The sequence below is a fragment of the Trichoderma gamsii genome (assembly GCF_001481775.2).
Source record: "Trichoderma gamsii strain T6085 chromosome Unknown Scaffold_11.2, whole genome shotgun sequence".
In the NCBI taxonomy this organism is placed as follows: domain Eukaryota; kingdom Fungi; phylum Ascomycota; class Sordariomycetes; order Hypocreales; family Hypocreaceae; genus Trichoderma; species Trichoderma gamsii.
In genome coordinates, this window is record NW_020171348.1 from 659174 (window position 1) to 674450 (window position 15277).

Genomic DNA, 15277 nt, shown 5'->3' on the forward strand with positions numbered 1-15277 from the left:
CTCTCTGCCAATTGCTGGGGAAGTTAGGTCGACCAGCCCGCTTACGTGCATTGGGTCTCGTAGGCTGAGCTGAGGCAGCAAAACATGGAGTAGGTACTTGTAGTACCTTTGTTCAGCGCGATGTCTTGCCCTATACTCGCACTGAATTTCGAGAAACCTTCGAAGGTTCTCTCTTTCGCCTGGGGCCGCACTGACACTGCGTAAAACAGACCTGCCATTTCCATGTAAGTATTTGTGCCGGAGAAGCTGCTCCGTATCGTGTCCCAGCGCTTGTCCCAGCGCTTGTCCCAGCGCCTCACCAGGCCGTTGCTGTGGCTTGCAGAAAACCGGCTTCTGGCGCAGCTGTGGAGCAGCAAGCGGGCTGATCTTGACAGGAGTCGAATGGATTTAGCCGAGACGGGCTGAGCTTCGGATGGAGATGGAACAGGAATGGGCGAAGAGACAACAAAGAGGCAGCACGTGCTATATCACGTGACGAAACGCAGCAAACTCTAACGCTCAGACGTTCGCGATCGAGATTGCCCTCGTCCCGCATGAATAAGAAGATTACACCTGTTCAACTAATAATGGAGCCATTCGGGCCCAAGCCGCCACGCGTGGTCAAACAGAGGCTATTCAGACCTTGATTTTCACCCTGCTTGCCATTCTTGTTTCGCAGTGGGTCGATGTTTTGAGGGGTGCCCACCACCAGACAACCCGGAGCTTTTCGTCCGGAGCATTTCCTCCGCCAACGTTCAACGACATCCCTTGCGGCCCAGCTCAGACTTGCACTCCAAATCGCAACATGATGTTGGGATCGAGATCTCGATGTCATGACGCCAACGAAGCCGGACTCCAGGCGGCCCCCGGCGCTATTCGCAGCGCTATCCGCAGCGTCTAGCGCTCTCACAGCAGCGACTCCGTTTGTCTGGCACTTTAGGCGGCAGCTCGCTTGATGCCAGAGGACCACCGCGGACCTGTCGGAGAGACGCATCCCAGCTTTTGCTTCTTTGTCCCCAGCCAGCCTTCCCTCCTGAGGGGCCGGCTGGGGGTGCGACACACACAAGCTTTGGGACGTGCTTACAGGGGGTTCCTAGCTGAGGCTCGGCGTGGGATGCGGGTGATGCCTCTGGAAAATATTGGAAGTTTCGATGTCAAGCTGTGTGGTTCGAAGTTGCCAACCGAGGGCCCAAAGTCATGACACGTTCGATCTCTTGGAGCACACATTTGAATCGTCCGACTGGGGTTTTCCTCCCATGAGAAATGACGAGTCACTTGTCTTTAGACACAGATTCTTGCTGAACTCTTTTGAACAGTCAACCGTCGCCCCTCTACGAAGCATATCACCGGCCTCTATTTCTCAGCCTAGGAGCCGCAAGCTGGTGTTGAAGCCCTGCTAGGGGGTGCCATCGCGGAGTTGACTTCTCAACGCTGCTTGCCAGGCGCCAATCTAATATCTTATTAGCCTAGGAAGAGATGGGCTCCACTCGGAACGGGGGGCCGCAACCATTCGAAGGGTGGTGTGGATGATACCGAGAGCAAACATGCTGGTGGTATCCGTACAAGTACAAAGCAACAGAGGCTCCGCCGACGCCATCAGTCGAATATGCGACCCCACAAGAGCCACCCGCTTGATGCTATGGATACTCTGCTGCATGCAGTGACCAGCAATGCTCAGATCTATTTCCTAGTTTGAACCTTGTGCACCCTGCCTGACTTCCTGTCCAAGAGGCTTCAGCAGTCCGAGACATGGTCCCGGCGCGCTAACTCTCATGTGCTAACCCAACGGTGCCAGGGGTAACATCTCACCATCACCTTCTGTTGCGGCAATCCGCTTCAGAAGCCCCTCCATGTGCGCGGCGATCTGGTTATCGGCCGTATATTTAGCAATGACGTTTCCGCCTTATTCACGAAGCGCATCTTTTCTTTTTGACGATCTATACACCGCGGCTCTCTTATGACTTTTTGAAAATTTTCTGCATCACAAGCCAGACAAGCTTTGTATACTACCTACAATACTGCAAACTTCGTACTGTATCATATCATATCATTACTACCGTCTTCTCTTCAAGAAGTCAGATAAATCTTTTGAACGGCATCATGGCTAGCATTGCCGAAGCTTCCCCATTCATCGCATGCGGTCCAGACTTTGCCCATGCAGACAATCTTTCGCTACCGTTCCCTCCTGCAGATCTGGAGGGCACCTTGACAGGCCTGTGCCATGGCTCTTCAGGCCCAGAACCCGCAGATGTGTTTTTGCCTGGTCTGCCCTGGCAGCCGTCGGAGTGGGATCTAACAGAAAACTTCATCAAATACCCGGAAGACGACGTGCAAAACCCCCCAACCGAGAGCATTATTTCGGGAAACGAAGGCTCTCTAAACTCCTCAGTATGGGACTACCCAAACCAACAGACAGCACTGGGCCGTGAATATAGCCCGTCAGCAGTATCAACCCCAACATCCGACCTCCTCATGTCTGCTGCTTCATCTGCCGCATCATCAGCATCATCCGCCCCCTCACTATCACCACCAGCACTGCAGCTAAAGGAGCCCGTCGCCAGCAAGAAGCAGACACGCACACGGAAAAACTCGTCCGAAGAGGGAGGCGTCGCCAAGAGGCCTCGGCGGGCCAAGACAGTCGAGGAGCAGGAAGCCAGCCGCGTGCGCATCCGCGAGAAGAACCGCATCGCGGCGGACAAGTGCCGCGGCAGGCAGCGCGTTGCCATGGAGAGGCTGAACATGAAGCACGACAGCCTGGAGTTGGAAAACCAGCAGCTTACGAAAATGGCCAAGGATCTGATAGCGGAGCGCATCGTGCTGAAGAACATGCTGCTGGAGCATGGCAACTGCGGATGCGAGCTGATTGAGAATTACCTGCGCGAGTCTGCGGTGCGGTGGGTGAAGCAGGTGGAATCTCAGGCGGTTGATGTGGAAGCGGCCTGACTACTGGCAGGCGGGAAAGGGAAAATAATAGTAGAAAGAAGAATAACTGGGAACATTCCTACATCGGTTGGCTATGGCGTTTTTGGCATGATATTTCAGATTCAGATTCATGAATATACCCTTAATACATTTCCAATATTTCGGACCAGTTATGCGCTTGTAGAAACCTACCGTGTGTGATTGTATAAGCCACTGTGAAGCTATTCGCGTGCCTTAGTCTTACATATGCAAGAGCGCGGATGCAGATTCTCCTGCTTACAAGACTACCCTTACTACCGATTAAAAAGTTTACAACATTTACATCGATTTCTTTTTGAATAATGAGCTCTTTAGTCGGGCATAAGTAACCATTGCTATGTACGCAGTCCATAGAATAATTGGCGGTAGTTGCCACTTGTGTGTGTGTAAGAAGCCGGCTTCCTCGGACCTCTTCGGTTTTCAAATTCTCTCAATTGGAAGAATAGAATTGGCGATATAGAGACAGAGGGGTGATAATAACATCAGTTGGTGTAAGTTCCGCCATTCACAATGTCTTCATCGGTGGCAAAAGCAACATAAACACCACAGCCGTACCTAAAAACTCCCTCCACCATCACGAGTTGATCACCAAACCGATGATGTGAAGTTGAAAATGCACATCCCGACACGCCCACCATGTATGTCATTCTGCAGGTCTAGCCTTCTTCCCTCCATGCAAAGAGACTATCCCAGCCTTGTCGATCGTCGCGCACACGGAGAAAAAAAAAGAAGGGATCGGCACTTGCCGCTACCGAAAAAAAAAACGGCCACAGAACGGGGGGGTGGAAAAGCCACATCGTGGCTTGTAAGACGATTCTTTACCCTTTTTGAAGCTATTGTATAGTGCCTAGCTGATGTAGGCAGTTCTTGGCAAAATGGAGAGCTGTATGTGTGCATGGGGGCGTTGGTGTTTGATCGGCGATGGAGGATGGGTGGTTTGTTTGTGGAAAGTTGTTTCGAGTGGGAATGATGAGGAGTTAATGGATCCGTAAGAGAGTTTTTGTGTCAATGTTTTGTGAGAGTATTCATTTGTTGTCTGGTGACTTTAAGTGTGAGATGTTTTGTTGCTGTTATGGCTTAAACGTAGTTGGTATTGATCGACATCGAGGATGGGACCGTTAAACTAACAAGGCTGATACTCCGACCGACACTCGATTTAGCGAGAATGAGTGATCTTCAAGGCCAATGCACAGATAAATCAACATTTATAGACGTTGAACTACCTAGGATAAGAAAATGGTGCGCTCAATACACTAGAGATTATGTCGTTTGAGACATCCACTGATCGTTGGCAATAAGAGAAGATAACGACCACCTCTTGCAAAACTGTTCTCGTTATAAAAACTGCTCTCTGCGAACCAAGTGCAAACGTAAAAGAGACGAAGAGCCATGTTATACATTCTTGATAGCAATTGACCTCAAAAGATTAATCGATGTTTTTAGAGAAATTTGTATTCGCACCTCAATTCGAAAGCTGAGATCCCGATATGAACTCGAGGAGAGCGTCTTCTTGCTTCCTGCTTATGAAGCCGTCTAACATGAAATGGAAAGCATTCACAAAAAAGATGATAAATTACAAGAAATGTCTACGGCTACTTCTACTGCAGCTCTTTATTGAATCAAATTTCTTGTTATCATGCTCATGTTGATCTCAGGTGGATATAATGAATAATGCTGCGCATTAAGCCAATCGGGCTGAAGATGCGCTATGCCACCTGAGAAACGACAGGTTACAATGGCCTGCGCTGTAGATCCTCTTACTTGTACGCGTACCATGTCCTGGCGATCAGCTTACCAGGGTACAGAGCACCATGACATACTCGCATCTCAGGTGATCCTTTCACGACAAATGCAGCACAAGGGCTTAAATCAAGAAAGAGGCGATAGTAACACTTCGAACAAATCAGATTAGACCATCTCATCAATCAGAATATTTGTAACAACAAGTAAAAAACAAAATGCCCAGGCAGATCTACCGTTCATGACATTCAGCCTAAAACGCCTCCCCCACCCAGTCTCTTCTCGCCTCATCGCTATGCCCGACATTGCATGCTGTTTTTTTTTATTTTATTTCTTTATATTTCTTTTACCATATGTTCGTGGACACGCTTCATAAACACATTATGGAAGAGGTTGTTTTCGCTCAGTGTCGGAAACTAGACTGGGAATGTCGTCAACGCTCGCCTGGCCCAGCAGAATGGCATTGACTGCCGTAAACAGCGGGTAGTCCTTCTCTAGCCCACGAGCCTTGAGAAAGCTGTTGACCTCAAACGCCGTGCTGGTGCCCTGGAGCTTCTGGCCGTTCAGATCCTGCTTCTCCACCTCGTCGACGGTAATGCCCTTTTCAACAGCCTTCCTTGCGCATCGGAAGTTTCGACCTCCAGAGCAAGAGGTGATCAAATCAGCAACACCGGCAGATGACTCGGTGAACGTCGCAGTGTGCACGGTCTCCCCAAAAAACTCCTTGCCAAACTTGACCATTTCCATCAAGCCAATTCGCATAACAGCGGCCTTGGCATTGTCACCCCAGCCGCGGCCGTCAACGAAGCCCGCAGCGAGGGCAACAATGTTCTTCAGCGCACCGCCAAGGGATACGCCAGCGACGTCAGACACCATCTCGACGTGGAAGTAAGGTCGGTGGAAGAGCGAATGGAAGCAGGCGTGGTCGAGCGGGGGATAATCCGCGGGCACGGGCGTCAGCTTGGTCTTGGACTTGCGGCCCCTGGCATCACGATGCTGCATGTCGGCTGGAGGCTCCGTGACGGTCATGGTTAGGCCGGGGCTCTGGGACCGCGGCGTGGGCGCCCTGCTGTTGTCCATTGGCGGCGGGTCGTAGGCAATGGTCGTCTCGGACCACTTCTCCGCGGCAATCTCGCTGGCGATGTTGGCCCCGCTCAGCGCGCCGACGTAGATGTTGAGGCCGTCGCCAATCCATTCGCTGAACAGGCTGACGCCGTCGTCGGACACGTTGACGCCCTTGATGCAGCTGATGCCGCGGGCAAAGGGCAGGATCTTGCCGCGGATCTGGTCGCAGACGTTGCGGATGAACTGGTGGGGGAGGTTGAAGATGAGAATCGACGAGCCTTGGACGGCGTCCACGAGGGAGGGGTTGGCGATGATGTTGCTGGGGAGGGTGATGCCGGGCAGGTACTTGACGTTTTCGTGGTATTTGTTGATGACGTGGGTCAGCTTCTGAGGAGCATCGCCGATGGATTCATCGTAGTGCTTGGAGTCTTTGGCGATGGTGACGTCCTCCTCAAACACCCACATCTGGACGTCCTCCTCGAAGACATCCTTGTTCGCTCGTGTGTTTTCGGCAACGATTTTTGCAATGGTAGATCCCCTGTGTGATGAATAAAACCCATTAGAAATATTTTATCGACGCAGGTATTGACTCTGACACATACCAGTTACCAGATCCCACAATGGTGACCTTGTGCTTCTTCTCGTATCCGCCGAGGAACGCCATCTTGCCCGCAGTTGTGTTGAGGGGGGAGTAGCTGCTGCTGCTGTAACGGTGCAGGGTATTAAGCTGTGAAATCCGCAGAAAAAAATTGACGCGAGAGCCGCAGAGTCGAAGCATATACAGTCCGGGCAAAAAAAAAAACAGGAGAGCCTGCTACATATATATCTTGTATGCCGTGTCTTATTTATCCTTGCTGCAAGAACAGGGAACAGAAAAAACACCTGCAGCTCGTGTGCCAAGCTCACTCTGCAATGACGCATAGGTTCGGGGGTAAACGGCCTCACCGCTTGCCGCATCGGGCGGAAATCCCCCCAACCGATGAACCGCTGGGGCGGCAGGAAATCGCATGCGCCAGCCGCGTATTTTCGCCGAGATGCGAGGGATGCAGCGCAATCACATGCAACGTCGACCCCTGGGTCGAATTGGACTTTCACATGCCAGTGCTGGATGACGATATTAACTCATTTATTGAGGTAGATGTCTGCTGATATCACAAGATTGAGATTGTTATTATTAAAGGCTGTTGGCCTTGGCAGGCACGGTAAGCGAAGAAATAATTATTTCTGATGGTGCCTGGGCCGAGGACTGTTGCGTTGCATATTGAGTATGTAAACTGAAAACAACCATGCAACAACTCGCCAACTGCACGTGTTATTGTGTGATACGGTTGATCCAACATGAAAATACAATTCAAAATCAAATTTCAATGGCCATTCTATACATAGTTGCTTTGTAAACCGCCCTTTGCTCCACGTAGTGCGGAGACAGCGTCAGCACCAGTGAAATACGTCGAGGTCTAAGTCTAAATTCCAAAAAACGCCCGCCCCTTATTATCACCTCTCTTCTTTCTCCTATTTCTCCTCCTCTTCATTTTCTTGCATCAACGACGCCTTTTCTTCATCTGTGCCGCCCGAATACGACTTGCGTCTCATCATCTTCGCCTTCTCTTCCTCCTCCATCGTCCGTTCGCCATCGCCAAAGATGAGCTTGAATACCTTGTCGTAGCTGTACCACATGACGCCAAATGATCCTGAGATTATGCTCGCGCACCATCGAGGAACTCGGCCTGTTTCGTCTGCCAAAATCCTCGTCATCGACATCATGACAATCAGCATCGGTGCCCAAGCAAAGATGAAGACGGCGTGGCCAAGTTTTTGCCTGATGCTGGTGGTTGTATAGGGCTGGAGCGAGGCTAGGTGGTCTTGGTATGCCTGAGGGAGCTCATGTTCCCTTGCACCGTCTTTCAGGAGCTTTAGGTATCGAGCACTTGGCTGGGCATAGTCGGGGCTTGGCCTTCGGGGGCCCAGAGCAAGCCGAGCCCACCAGCTTTTGTTCTTGTCTGATGCGAGAGGGATATATGGACAATAGAGCGTTCTTGCGAGGAACGGTCTAGGAATGTCTGGGAAAGTCGGCTTCTCGGGGATGCCAACATCTGCGGGCAGTGGAAGACAAGGGACCTCAATTTCCTGATAGCCTGAGCCGCCGCCTTCGGTTCTCATGATGTTTCGCCAATCCTCCTGTGTCACTTCGTATACGATTCCCATAAGGCCACCGTCCCATCCCTGCCCGGACTTTGGCGGGCTGATGGGCGGAATGATGGGCGGGTGAAGAGGATCGGGCAGCTTGGGTTCTTTGGGGAGTTTTCTGAATCCGACATTCGCGAAGCACGGCTCTCGGTAGGGGAATCCGGGCAGGTCGAAGGTCAGCTGCAGAATCGGCACGGAGACGTTGATCTGGGATATCGGCCGAATCTTGCGCATCCCTAAAAAGGTCTCTGCGCACATGTTGGAGCCATACGCCAGATATAGAATGGTTGAGGCAGCCTCTGCAAATTCTTTGGGTGCGTCTTCGGCCGCTTGAGCGAGACGCTTGGGCGAGATGTCTGGAATCGACGATACGGGGGGATACGAGCCGTCTGCCGGGTGCTGCTCGGTGGCCTCGGCCTTTTCCAGCGCGGCCACGGCGGTTGAGGGCCGTTCTGGAGATTCTGATCGCTTCATGCTGGGCAAATGTGATGAAAACAAGCTGGAGACACGCTGGAAACAATCAAAATCAAGTGCTGTCTCAAGAATTCGCGGGGGATGGGCACAATCGGTTACTATTTATCCACGCAGACACACCAGCTTGAAACGGCGACCAGGGGCCATTTCGCACCACATCCTTCGCAACGCTGCCTAGATCAATCACAACGCATAACTAACTGCCGCTCTCTATTTTTCTTCCTTCTAAGCTGCAGCTAGCTGATGCGGAATTCCTACGCCTGCGGAGCGTCGGACTGGACCCTCGTTGCGAAAACCGATGGCCCGACCTATCGCAACCTTGCACCGGCTGAATAATCACAAGGTCTATGACAGCATTTCTCCAGCAAAGGGGGAAACTCCGCACACGATTCGATTTTGATCTCTCCGCTCGGCATTCTTCTTCTTTTTATGGATCGTTCGGATCTGATAAAGGAAGCGAGCTGAAGCATCGGATTATGGGGCAATCTAGGCACAGGTCACATACGCCTACGAAGCTTTTGCGGTGCCGAAGACAAGGTGAGGCGAGGCGGGCCGTGAGATGGCATCGGGACCTAAATTGGCCTGTACGGAGGCGAATGCTGCGGTGAGTGTATCATTGCAGAAACTAATTCAGCTGCATGTTTCTAATTCGACAATGCCTTTTATTGAAGGTAGCATCGCATTTGTCAGTGCATTCTACTGACCAAAAACAACAACGTTGTGGTTGATGCTCGACTTTCCTATTGCAGACAAAGGATCAAATACGAGAACATTGAATAGACGTAAACCACAACCACAATCGTGACTTGATTCAACAGCATCGTAAACACCACATGATTGGCCGTAACGCATTTCATAAGCTGTATCAAGATATGACCAATAGCGTGTTAGAAGAGCGAATAGGTAGTCAATCAAGCATCGTGCTGCATCCTTGCAACGACAGGGCACATCCACAATCTAATTTTCCCTGCGGTCCACAATCCCTCAAAGCAGAGACCCGCCCCCTATGATGGCTGATTCAAGACAGCACCAACATGTGCCAAACAGATTCGCCAACAGCGCATGGAACCGCCTGTAAAAGACCCTCTCCAGAGGCGAATGAGACGCGCCAGCGCCTCCCAAATGGGTAGTCCTCATCAGCCTCACACGGCGCTTCCATCCGGTCCACCTTTCGAGGCCTAGCACGTCCCCTAAAAGGCCATTCTTTCGTCCCATTGCGACGCCGGCTGGGTCGAAGCGCGGCTCAGGATGCGTTGAGCCAGGGTGCTAGCCTCATTTTAGGCAAAGTGTCTCAGATGGAAACACTGGGGCTCGGTGAAAAAGGAGACTGGGACATGAGATTAATATGGGAATACGAGTAGATGTCGTGTCCTCTTTTAATGTCACTGCCATTGGGAGAAAAAAAAAAAAAGCTCAGGCCGGTAATTTCTCGCGTTTGCGCCTCTTTTCATTCTCTCTCTCTTACACTTCGTCCTGCGATGCTTATTGCGTGAATGAATACAAAAGTCTGAGATCAAAGTGAGTTTTAGCCTTTTTGTGCTGCGCCCTTTTTGCCAACTTTGCGCTTACCTTTAGCCTCGTGGGCGTTTGCGTGTGCCTAGGATTCTTCAGACTTACGGCAGAAATTACATCTTGCCATCCACTCGTTAAATTATTGTCATCAATTCTTGTTAATCGTTGATTCCGGAACCAATGGCTGCGCCTGTATCCGATGTGCCCAGGATGGGCGTTGAGATGATGCTGGAGCGCATCATGGGCGCGATGGAGAAGCAGGTAAGGGGCAACTCTTTTAAGTGAAAATGACCGACTGAGGGCTACGATTTTGCCGACGGCAATCTCGGGCTCACTATTCGGATGCGCTTGCGGAGATGAGATGAGACTGAGACTGACGAATGAGTATAGAACCAAGAATTGACGGAGCTGCGTAGAGAATGCTCGGATCTCCGATCCTCAAACAAGAGCATGGAGATTATGCTCCAGAACATTGCTGTACGCCATTACCCCGTCTGCATTGTACAGTAACGGGCAGCCTATGCTCTCCAATTCTGTCGCGTAAATGCAGTACGCATTCTCTCATGTCAGCCATTCTAACATCTCATGATGCCCTCTAGCAGCAAGGACGCAGCAACAGCCCAGGCGGCCTGTCTCCCAGCGTCGGCCGTGAGCGCGCCCGTTCGCCTTTCCTGCCTCGCCACTCCTCCACCCTGCAGACTGTTCCTTCGCAAATCTCCATCACGTCGCCAACTCGCGAGCTCTCACTCCAGTCATTCCCTTACACTGATGACCGCGAGATCCCCGGCTTCTACGTCGTCATCCCCGCAGGCGGTGCTGGTACCCGCCTCTGGCCCCTTTCTCGAGAGAACCACCCCAAGTTCCTCCTCGATGTCAACCTCTGCGGCAATAGTCTGCTGCAGTCGACCTGGGATCGACTCCTCCCGCTGGCTGGCCCCTCGCGTATGACTGTTGTCGCCGGACCTGCCCACTCCGAGGGCATCCTGGGCCAGCTGCCCAACTTGGCCGCCTCCAACCTCTTCACTGAACCCGGCCCCAAGGATTCCATGGCCGCCATCGGTTTGGCTGCCGCAATCCTCGTTAAGCGCGACCCCGACGCTGTCATTGGATCGTTCGCCGCCGATCATATGATTTCCGGCGAGGATGCATTCCTGAGTGCCGTCGCCGAGGCTGTCGAGGTCGCAAAGGAGGGCTACCTCGTCACAATCGGTATCGCGCCGTCTCACCCTGCCACTGGCTTTGGTTACATCCGACTGGGCGACCGCCTCAACCTCAAGTCGGCTCCCCACTCGCGCCTCGTCAGCTCCTTCAAGGAGAAGCCTGATGCCCACACTGCTGCCAAGTACCTCGCTACTGGTCAGTACCGCTGGAATGCGGGTATGTTCGTCACCAAGGCCTCTCTCCTCATGGAGCTGATGAAGGAGAACTGCCCCTCTCTGTACGAGGGCCTGATGAACATCTCCGATGTGTGGGAGGATGAGGCCGCTCGCAAGGTCGCCTTGGAAGAGGTTTGGCCTATGCTGGAGAAGATTCCCATCGACAATGCCGTTGCTGAACCTGCGGCTGCCGAGGGCAAGGTTGCCGTGATTCCCGCGACATTTGGTAAGAAACTCGGCATCTTTCACCTAGGCGGATCGTTTATGCTGACTCGTATTAATCAGGTTGGGATGATGTCGGTGACTTTTCTTCTCTGGCTGAGATGCTTCCCGCCGAGTCTAACAAGCCTCGCGTGCTGGGCGACCCAAGACTTGGTAAGATGCCCTATTTCATTTCTAGGCGCTCTTTTATACTAATCTTACTATTTAGTCGTATCTGAGCAAACCGCTGGAGGAATCGTCGTTCCCGTCTCCGGCCGCCTCATCACCTGTCTCGGAGTGGACGACATCGTCATTGTCGATGCCCCCGATGCGCTCATGGTCACCACCCGCGCACGTTCCCAGGAAGTCAAGTCGCTGGTTAAGAAGTGCCGCGAAGCTGGCTGGAAGAACCTGCTGTAATTGTTTTTTTTTTACGGGTGCTGTTTACGAAGATGTACATCTTTTCTGAGGCCTTTTTCTTCTTCTTCTTTAGCCTTTGCGAGAGAGTTGCCCCTTCACAGCTTGGGCACAATTATTTAGGGCGGTATGTCGCTACGCATTTACTATGATTTTGATGCTTCTTAGTTCCATATCATTTTTATACATAATTAGGATCCAATTAATTTCATTTCACACTCTATTGCTGGTTCTAGACGCCAAATCTTGGTGCCTCAGGAGTGCAGACTTTGCGGGCGACTACTTGCCAGCTGCGAGGTGCTCCTTCCCTCGCTTGTGTGCTCGCCCCCTCTCGACTGTTGCCCAAGCGGCAGATCACTTTTTCCCCCCCAGCTCTCCTCTCTCATCTCCTCTCCTCTTTTTTCTTCTCTATCTTCCTTCTTTTTCTTCTCTCCGTGCTGCTCGTCGCGTTCATCTTCTCCCGCGACTTTTGTGTTCTTTGACGTTCGCGTAGATATCTCTGCTCCTATCAACTGCGTTGACTAGCCTCTCTTTTCACTGGATCTTGCCAGAATCTCTCTGCCCACTACGTCTGTCAAGAGCATTTTTGTCCTCTTACCATTGTCAATTCATCTGGCTAAACTTGTTCGCGCTCCTGATTTCAAGAATTTGTCTGTTCTCGTCCCCCTGTTCAAGAAATCATCCGTTCTCGGCTGTTCTTCGTCGACACCATCTCTGTTCAATCACACATCATTCACATAGCACTCCTCACTATGGTTCCCAAACTTCGTTCAAAACCCAACACCCGTGCCCGGGTCCAAAGGGCACCAACCAAGTTCAGCGAACTAGACGTCACTCCCAGTCGACCCGGTGAAGAGCTTCATCCTTCACCTAAGAATGACAAAGAGAATCTGCCCCCCTCTCGGGCGAATGCAGGCGACTGCTTTCCTGATGATCGTAACACTGGAGACTCTTTCTTCGACGATACTCAAGACATCACAAACACGGCCACATTCGCATGGTCAGACGGCGGCTCCACCAATGTAACTCGCCGGAGTACTCCAGCGCCTCCTGATGACTGCCCATCAGAAGAGCTTTGGGATTTTGATGACGCGGACGATGAAGCGTTTGTACAATTGCTTAGCCAGGATCCAAAGAATACAAACCTGCCTGACACTGTGCCCCTCAAAGAGCCCTCCCTCACTCCGGGACCCCATATCGATTTCTCGGAAACCGCGTCTACTGTTCGTCGCAGTTCGCCGTTCTTGACGAGCGACGCACGAAAAGACATTTGGGATTTTTCCGACAGCCAGTCGGGTAGTGATTCGCCATCTAACGCACTAGAACCTACCGACCCGACAGAAGAGCTCTCTCTCGCCCTAAATCTGAGATCACAGCACATAGCTATGGATGACATATACGATGTCACGCCGAAGAAAGCCACGGCGCCAGCTCAGGCAAAGGTGGCAGCTGAGTCCAAGGCTAAAAAGTCGAAGAGTGTCAGTGCCGACCAAGATCGTTCCACTACCACGGTCACGCATTCAAAGTTGGAGACTCTTAGCCAACCATTTTCACGTGTTTCTGCAAAGAATAAAAGACCCCAACAGAAGGCAAAGGAACCTATCCAATTCGATCCTCTTACGCAAGAGATTGTTGATGTGCCTGCATCGAGGAAGAAAAACCCCCCTCCTAAGCGATCTATTGTGAGTGCCATGCAAGAATCTGCGAAGGCATTGAGCTCTCCATTTGTCGGCACCAAAAAGGCTCCTCGAAGACAAGCTCCAAAACGAAAACAGCCCAAAGTCACGCTTGTAAAGAAGAACAAGCCTGAGGCAGAGGTAGTTCAGCTTGGTTCGCCCACCGTCGATGTTTTGGAGAGCAGTCCTATGCAAATCGCCCAGGCCGATTCTGCAGAAGTCTCTCCAGATTTGCGCCCTGTTCATCATGAGAGCAAGGCGATGGAAAAGCAACCGATCTTCACAGAGGACATTTCTGATTCTAAGCAAAAGCAAAAACGATACCTTCAGCAAATGTCACTCGCAATCAACGAAGCCAGTGATGAGCTCGAACCACTCCCCATCGAGCGTGCTCAACCCAAGCGAAGATATGTCTGCACAGACGACGTTTCTCATTCAAGGCAAAAGCAAACTGAGCACCCCCATCAAATGTCACTCACAATCAACAACCTCAGTGATGATGAGATCGAGCAATCCCCCATCAAGTGTGTTCAGCCCAAGAGAAGAAAACTTTCGAGACAGATTAGCATTTCTGAAAAGGGCAGCCCAGTTGTTACAAGAGTTGCTGCGCCTACCAGAAAAGCCGGCCCTACCATGACTGAGCCGCATCCATTCATAATGGAGAACACAAGGCCAGCGGTGGTAGTACAGCGTCCATCTTTTTTGAGGACTGACTCGGGGGATAGATTGTATGGACAGCAGTCGGATGATACTCTCGGAAGCAGCGAACAAAACCTCCCATCAAGATGGCTCCACGGTTTGGACGAGCAGCAGCCTCGCCCAAAGCATACCTCTAGCACGGAAAAGCACATTCATGATGACATCAGAAAGAGTTTTCTGCAGAGTGCTGAACCACCGCGAGGTCTTCAAGATATCCGGCCAGATGAAATAGTTGGTCAAAGTCAAGTCCATAGGCAGATTTCTCTCACAGTAAAAGTAAGTAGCGGTCAAAATAGGCAGTTCAGTGATGTGGAAGGCTGACAGCATGATAGCAACTGATGCTACACTTGGAGAGCAAGAAATCTGCCGCCTCTAATATCGTGGAAGCATACCATACTGGCGGGATTGCCTCGGTAGCGTATATGCAGCAACAGTGTTTGTACGACGGCCGGAGAGTGGTGACTGCAATTCGCAGACACGGTGCATTGTTTGACAAAAATCTACAAGCCGTCAAGGACGCCATAAAGACGCGCAAGCAGGCTAGGATTGGGATGGCGGGTTCGCTCAATGAGCTGTTGAAGTCGCAAAGCCAGACATATCACGGAGCACGTTTGAGCCTTGGAGCTGCTGTTTGATGGCTGCAGTGGGTTTTGTTCAGCGTATGCTGAAATAGCTATAAGTTGTTGTGCATTCGGCAGTAGCAGGACATATTGTATCTAGCAACGCAAGGGTAGAAGGAATGCAACCGTGGGTGCGTTGTCAATTCGTGAATAGCCAGTGACAATTGATTGTATGACATGTGCGTATCTTGTTAGGACGAACGAATCGATTTGAGGTGATGTGGCTGCATAATGCATCGTATGACTGGGCCGTGCGGTCTGAAGTGCCCACTCCACCAATTATGCGGCGCTGCATGATGGAGGCCTAGAACCAAGAAGCAGCATGTCGTGTCTGAGACGAGGTGTTTTGCTACATAAAATAATGCATCAA

At 51.4% G+C, this 15277-nt stretch overlaps 4 protein-coding genes across 4 annotated transcripts; 2 read left to right on the plus strand and 2 right to left on the minus strand.

Annotated features, from left to right (window-relative positions):
• Positions 1-2079: 2079 nt before the first annotated feature.
• TGAM01_v204121 (hypothetical protein) lies at positions 2080-2922 on the plus strand (the record flags this gene model as incomplete). The annotated part of the gene is made up of 1 exon (XM_018800673.1): positions 2080-2922. The coding sequence occupies one exon, from the start codon at positions 2080-2082 to the stop codon at positions 2920-2922; it is 843 nt and encodes a 280-aa protein (XP_018666138.1).
• Positions 2923-5061: 2139 nt separating this feature from the next.
• On the minus strand, positions 5062-6523 carry TGAM01_v204122 (glycerol-3-phosphate dehydrogenase (NAD+); the record flags this gene model as incomplete). The annotated part of the gene is made up of 2 exons (XM_018800674.2): positions 5062-6283; positions 6348-6523. 2 exons carry the CDS (start codon positions 6521-6523, stop codon positions 5062-5064), a joined length of 1398 nt encoding a protein of 465 aa, XP_018666139.2.
• Positions 6524-7257: 734 nt separating this feature from the next.
• TGAM01_v204123 (hypothetical protein) lies at positions 7258-8406 on the minus strand (the record flags this gene model as incomplete). Its single annotated transcript, XM_018800675.1, has 1 exon — positions 7258-8406. One exon carries the CDS (start codon positions 8404-8406, stop codon positions 7258-7260), a length of 1149 nt encoding a protein of 382 aa, XP_018666140.1.
• A 1692-nt stretch (positions 8407-10098) lies between these two features.
• TGAM01_v204124 (hypothetical protein) lies at positions 10099-11915 on the plus strand (the record flags this gene model as incomplete). The annotated part of the gene is made up of 5 exons (XM_018800676.1): positions 10099-10179; positions 10309-10395; positions 10518-11520; positions 11580-11669; positions 11725-11915. The coding sequence occupies 5 exons, from the start codon at positions 10099-10101 to the stop codon at positions 11913-11915; spliced, it is 1452 nt and encodes a 483-aa protein (XP_018666141.1).
• Positions 11916-15277: the final 3362 nt, after the last annotated feature.